This window comes from Natrix helvetica (assembly GCF_964273705.1).
Source record: "Natrix helvetica genome assembly, chromosome: 1".
Taxonomy (NCBI): domain Eukaryota; kingdom Metazoa; phylum Chordata; class Lepidosauria; order Squamata; family Natricidae; genus Natrix; species Natrix helvetica.
This window is the reverse complement of record NC_138548.1, coordinates 284,197,732-284,204,882: the sequence shown is the minus strand read 5'-3', so window position 1 is coordinate 284,204,882 and position 7,151 is coordinate 284,197,732. Positions and strand designations below refer to the sequence as shown.

General features: G+C 40.0%; 1 protein-coding gene across 2 annotated transcripts in view; it reads left to right on the top strand.

Annotated features, from left to right (window-relative positions):
- The first annotated feature begins 1,158 nt into the window (after nucleotides 1-1,158).
- RNF130 (ring finger protein 130) overlaps nucleotides 1,159-7,151 on the top strand; it is a 45,904-nt gene continuing 39,911 nt past the window's right edge. The window contains exon 1 of one of the 2 annotated variants that reach the window (XM_081950054.1): nucleotides 1,159-2,471. In XM_081950054.1, the coding sequence (XP_081806180.1) occupies nucleotides 2,213-2,471 (259 nt within the window). In that variant the 5' untranslated portion in view covers nucleotides 1,159-2,212. The remainder of the gene's footprint in view (nucleotides 2,472-7,151) is intronic. The other variant, XM_081950053.1, reaches the window with a different exon arrangement.

Genomic DNA, 7,151 nt, shown 5'->3' with positions numbered 1-7,151 from the left:
CCAACAGTTTATTGAAATAGTCATTAATCACAAGGGATAAGTTGTGATGCCTAAAAATCCTTAAAAAGTTATTGCTGCTGTCGGCTTGGTTTAAAACTGCATTGCGCGAGTTTGATCAAGGATTCATCTAAGCAAGGAATTACAGGTAGTCCTCAACTTCAATAGTTCATTTAGTGACAGCACTGAAAAAAATGACTTATGACCATTTTTCAGAGTTGCACTTTTTGCAGCATCCCCATAATCATATGATCAAAATTCAGATGCTTGGCAACTGAGTCATATTTATGATGGTTGTGGTGTCACAGAGTCATGAGATCATTTGGGGGGATTTCCTGGTGAACAAAGTCAACGGGGAAGCCAGATTCACTTAACAACCGGTCCCAAATGTGCTTTTTTCAAGAGGCTGGACTTTCTGGTTTTTCTTTGAAGATGTTTTGCTTCTCATCCAAGAAACTTCTTCACCTCTGATTCTCGGATTCCTAGAGCTGAAGAAGGTTCTTGAATGAGAAGTGAAAGTCTTCAAAGAAAAAAACAAAAGTCCGGTTGCCTCTTGAAAGACCACCTTTGGGACAATGATGACCCAGAAGACTGAGAATCTCCATGGAAACTTAGTAACTTATCAACTGCAGAGAGTCACTTAAAAACCGAGGCAAGAAAGGTGGTAAAATGGGGTGAAACTCACTTAACAAATGTCTCACTTAACAACATAGATTTTGGTCTCAATTGTGGTCATAAGTCGAGGACCACCTGCACTTCAGCCAGGGAATTACCTGCGGTAAGAGGGGGGGAGGGCAGACAGAGACAGAGGGAGGAAGGGATAGACAGAAAGAGGGAAGGGCAATCTATACTTCCATAAATACTTAGACTCATCCTCCATCCGCTGCAGTTATCACCAACATCACGGGGACCACCAAAAGTAATAACCTGTCTTACATCGGTATGCTATGCTACCTCGCGTTCTACAGGAGCTCGCGCGCAGCATCTCCCAACTCTTCCTCCTCCCGCTGGCCCTTTCGGGGTCTCTCCCTCCCCCGCCTCGCTCCCCTTCGGGGTGGTGGGGGGAGGAAGGGGGCGTGACTTGAATCCCACTTCCTCGTCGAAGTGGGAGGTGAACAGTCGGGTTGGTGCAGTGCGCCTGCGCACCGGGCGCGACACCCCAACCGAACACTCGGCGGCTGGCGGTTCGGCCCTAAGAAAGTGGCGAGCGGAGGAGCGCCTTCGGTTTGAGAGGGAAAGGAGAGGGCGACGGTTGTTTTGGTTGGTGGGTGGGACCGCCTGCGCTAATAACCTGCCTGTAGCGCCCGGGACGAACAAAGGGCAGGGTCCGGAGCGGTGGGCTGAGGCTTCATGGAGCTCCCGCTCCTTCCTCCGTTGCGGACGCTCGCCTGCCGTTGGGAAAGCTCTGTGGAGGCTACGTGCGTGGAAGGGCTCCGCCTCGGGAGCCAGCCAGAAGCCTGAGGTGGACCGCCGGCTGCCAAGCCTCCGGGGCGATCGAGAGAGCGACGTTCAACGGCCTCCCGCGCGCCGATTGCAGCAACCCCCAGCAGCCTGGAGGAGGTGGCGGCGGCCGCCACGACGACCGGGGACTTGGAGCAGAACGGCGTCGCTAAATCCTAGTGGCCCCTTCGCCTTCCCCTTCTCCTGCTTCCCTCTCCCAACGCCTGTTTTCGTCTTTCGCCTTTCCCAGGGAAAAAAACAAAGCTCTGTCCGAGGAGCTGTTGCTATCGGCTGCGCTTCTTTGCCCCGGGCTTGAAGGGACTGCGATTCTGGGAGAAGCCCCAAGAGAGGCACTAAGGCAGGCCGGAGGGGGAACTCCTTTGGGCCATCCAAAGGGAACGACTGCTTGGCCTTCGCTCCAAACGGCGGGGATACGAATATCTCTCCTCTCTGCCCGTGAATAAACTGGCTCCATAGCCTAACCTAAGCTGTCTCGCTTAGATTACAACAGCTCCGAGTTTATTGGGTGTGATTTGTTTCCCCCTTTTTTTTTTACCGTGGCAATTTTTTCCCCCCTGAATTTTTTTCTCTCTCCCACCATTTTAAGTTTTCGACGGTATTGAAGTGGGGTGACTTGATGGAGAGATATATGAGGTTACTTTTTGGCTTCTTTTGATTGTGGAGCAGATTGATATGACTAGGTGCCCCTAATAAAGGCGAGCATCTCATCTAGAAGAATTTTTAACAGTAAAATAGCGATTTTTAAAAGCTGAAAATGATTCTGAATTGGATTTTGCCTTACTGGAGCTACTTATCCTCTGTGCCCATTTTGGTCCTGTTTAACTGTTACCCACTCCAAGCTAGTGCAGATAATTCCAATCTAATATATTATACAGCTCTCATAAATGTCACTGTGTTGAATCCTGATCGTTCAACATCTGCTTCAATAACGCTTGAACGTGCACGCTATGGGCAAACTTCTCCCAAAATAGGTGTCAAAGGCCTACTTCTGGCACCTTTGCCAATCAATGGAGGTAAGTCTTTTTTGTAGCCTTTCCTTCTATGTGCTATGTTGCTATGTGCTGCAGTTTGGAGCCGTTGATTTTGATTAAAAGTATGTGCAGAAATCTCTTCATTCCAGAATCCAAGAGTTCAGGATGCATTCAAGTAATCTTCTATAATGAAGCTGAAGTATTTTGAAGGTGACTAAGGTAAATTTGTATGACTTCTAGGTGTATATGATATATAAAATTAATAGAAATGTGCATATAAACCCACATTTATAGTTTATATGTTGTGGTGTTCAATGCAGTAAGCCACTAGAATCACCTGTGTGTGAATTCAGTGGCCATATAAATGTGCTTAATAAATACATGGAATAGTGTACCATAAGAATAGAATAGACCTAGACCTGGAATAGGAATAGAATAGACAGAGTTGGAAGGGACCTTGGAGGTCTTCTAGTTCAACCCCCTGGTATAGGCAGGAAACCCTATACCATAGTTGTGTTAGTATCATAAAAGCATGAATCATGAAAATCATGATTCTTGAGAGCCAGTTTGGTGTAATGATTAAGGTGCTGGCCTAGAAATCCAGAGACAGTGAGTTCTAGTCGCATCTTAGGCATGAAAGCTGGTTGGGTGACTTTGGACCAGTCACTCACTTAGTCCAACCTACCTCACAGTGTTACTGTGGAGAAAATAGGAGGAGGAAGGAGTATTAGGTATGTTTGCTGCCTTGAGTTACTTATAAAGTAATAAAGTGTGGGATAAAAGTCAATAAATAAATAATGAGGGCTTACAATGGTGCATTTTATTGGTAATGTTATCAACCAGAGAAATAAGTAATAGCTTCCTATTAAATTGCTTCTTAGAAGAATCTTGATTTGTTTTCTTAGAAAGTATGGAATGAATTTTAGTGAGTATTCAAGGTCATTGAAGAGCATTTTTAGGTAAGCTTCTTTTAAAAAAATAAAACCGTAGAATCAAATTTGCTGTTGAAAAAAGTTTCTGCTGAATGTCATGAGTTTGGAGAATATAGCATGTAGGGATGAGTGGTGTGTATAGAACCTTTTATAGTTGATCTAAATAAAATATCCACTGTATTTAGAATTTCAAACTCGTATTGCCATTTTTGAAGGTAAGAAATTTGAAGAACTTGTTTGAAAAGAACAGTGGGATATAAATCACATATGTAAACATAATTATGCTGTTTTCACTAACACATTTTGTATATATATTTAGCACATCCATATATTTTTTGGCTGCCTCTAGAAATAGTAATGATTAAATTACTGCACTTTCAATTATCCTGGAAGTTTATTTAGCTTGCTTGTAAAAATGATTAAGAATCCTCATACACAAGAAAAAAGTATCAGTTGACATATTTATTTAAAAGCTGTTTATTCTTTCTGTATGAGTTGAAGGAAAATGTGAGAGACCAAAGTAAAAATGTATTGTGGAATCTAGGTAAGAATTTGCATGTATTGGTAATTTTTTTCCCTTGAAGGATAAGAAAGTGCCATGAAGTTGTACTATATGTTGGCTGAAAGAGAATTTATTTATTTATTTATTTATTACTTGAACTTATTAGTCGCCCCCTCTCCCCACAGGGACTTGGGGCGACGTACAAAAGTATTATATAGCGTACAGAGGAGGTAAGAATAAATAAATAAGTTACAATACCTAAAAAAGTTAAAACCCCAGTGAAATTAACCCTTAAAAACTAAATGCCAAGGTCACTGGTTTTCACTGGCTATGGCAAGATTAGAACTCATGGACTTACATTTTCTAGTCTGGTGCCACAACCACTAGACCAAACTGGCTTACCTTTTAGCCTGGTGATTTTGAGTCTTCTGTTGTTGTTTTTCAATATTAGGTATATTATTTTTTGTATTTTAAATTGGCTGGAAATATGCATTTGGGGCACTTTTGGATTCAGTATTAAAAGTGTCTTAAAATACCATATCATGTAAATCAATTATTGCTTCATAAAAAAGCTGTACACAATAATGCTTTTACTGTTAATTGCAAAGAATTAAAAGTAAAGTTTTCATGTGTCTAAACCAGTGTTTCTCAAACTTGGCGAATTTAAGTCCTGTGGACTTCAACTCCCAGAATTCCCCAGCCAGCTATGCTGGCTGGGGGATTCTGGGAATTGAAGTCCACAGGACTTAAAGTCGCCAAGTTTGAGAAACACTGGTCTAAACTATGAAATGGCTAGAGAATATTTTGAAATGCTAAAGCATGGTGCAAAGGAATGCTGTTGCATATTCTTAAATTTTATTTGCCATGATTTTCAGAAGATTTCTATGATATGGTAAATCTAGACCATTTGGAATATGATAATTACCAGAGGCATCAAATCTGGGGGGAAAGGAGGAAGAAGGGAGAATTTTTAATTAATGGAGTTGTGACAAAGTCAGTAGTCTTTCTCTAGTCCAGTTTAACAGGAAAGAGAACTGGAATTATGCTTCAGTGCAGTCTCTTCTGAAGTAGGTCATGATGGCAAAGTCTTTACACTCTCTTGTGACATTGCACATAAGCAAACATCCCCTTGTAGAAAGCAGCCAGCTTCTCTCTTGTACTGATGTCTGAGATCCTAGAAAGAGTCCCAGATCCCAGAAAAGAGCAACAAAGATGATAAAGGGTCTGGAGGCTAAATTGTGTGATTAACGATTGAAAGAAAGTCTAGCCTATCAAAGAAATTTTGGGGGGAAGGGGATGATAACTGTCTTCCAGTACTCGAGGGGCTGCCTCAGAGAAGTGAGAATTGACCTATTCTTCAAAACACCAGAGAGCAGGACAAGAAGTAAATGGGTGGGTATTTGTTAAAGAGAGATCCAACCTTGAAGTAAGGAGAAATTTTCTGACAATGAGAACAGTTAATCAAAGAAATAGCTTGTCTCTCAGAGTTGTGGGTGCTCCATCACTGAAGGTTTTAAAAAATTAATAGAATGGACAACCATTTGACCGGGATGGAATAAGGTCTCTTGCCTTGAGCAGTGGATTGGACTAGAAGACCTCTGAGATTCCTTCCAGCCCTATGGTTCTATGTTCTGTGTGCTTAAATCTTTCAAGTCTCTGGAAAAGAGTTGTGTGGGGAGGGCATGGGAAGGGTGTGGAGTGAGGGAGAACAAATGGACCGTTTTGCTGCTGGTATATTTTCTATTATAGAATGGATAGCATCCTTAGTTGTTTAATATCATAATATACCATAAAGTAGCTTGGGATTTTGGCCGGATAATGTGCTAATGGGGCCTGTGAATAAGTGAGAATTTATTCTAGGGCAGTAAACTGCAATTTGAAACTATGGCTTGTTGGCTTCATGTGATAAATTAATGTTTCGTTTGTGAGTTACTCAATTATTTCTACTTTGTTTTTGTTCTTTGTCCAAGCCTTTGACAATTCCATAAAGACTTAAAGTGAATGGGTTTAAAAATGGCAAATGCAATTTAATATAAGCACATGCCAAATGATGCACATTGGCACAGAAACTAGAGGTTCCATATAGTTAATGGGAATTGTGCTGGTAATGACTGATCAGGACTGATCATAGAGTCACAAGGGGAAATTTAGTGAAAATGTCAACTCAGTGTATAGTTGGTATTTTAAAAAAGATAAATCTCATGCTTTGAATTAATGAGTAGGGAAGCGAATATAAAGCTACCAATATAGTCCTTATATAAATCTCTGATGAGTCATATTAAGTCATACATGGTATGAAAAAATATGATAAATATTACTTTTTGGCCCTCTCAATCTTTGAATTTAAGTCATCTATTTAAATGTAGGGACAGACAAGTCTTAAATTCTTTACAAAGGTAAAATATTTGATTGCATTGTCAATTATTTGAGGATTTAAAAGGAAACAGGATTATTTCATAGAGGTTTAGAGTGAAGGTGGCCAGGAGTCTTGGCAGTTTACTTTTTCTGAATCACAATGACATATCTTAACTACCAATACTAAGGAACAAAGTGAAAAAGGCTTCCACCTTTCTTTTTATATGAACTTACTAAATAAAATTTAGTTGGTCACTGATATCTAGAATGCTAGATAAATCACTGAAATGATCCAGCAGATTTCTCATCTTAAAGCAGAAGCAACCATAAAGTGGAGAATCAATCATAAAATTACAAAGACAACATATACATGTGACTCACTATTAGTAATAATTCTGTTTAGTAAGCTAATAGTTAAAGCAAACCATAGCTCAGCATAATGTATGATCTATAAAGAACCTTCTTATGGCTGCTATTTTTCCATGGGAGAAAATGTAATAGGAGTGTGCTGTTCTGCCCCAAACAGATCACTGTTGTGACCACCCCCAAGGATGGGGGAAATACATATATTTTAGTAGTTTAAAAATTAGTAATAATCTAATTCCATTGATAATTGTACAATATTTAGAAAATTTCTCATCTTGGAGGGAATTGGGACAGTAAGCACTTTCCTATCATAGTGTGTTGTTCAAGATTGTTTTAGTTTATGTAATGTTCATATATATTTAGCAGGCCATGTTGTAATATGATTTATTTTATCACACACCTCAAGACCTATTTAGAAAATTTATATCTTAGATGTAGCCATAAGGTTTTATGTAAATTGTGCTTGAAAGAATTGTATGTATTTTGAGATCAAGCAAAGAGCATGGTAGTATTTTTTTAATAAAAAAGATTGGTTCTTTCTATATCTTATCAGTGGTCTTCTCAACA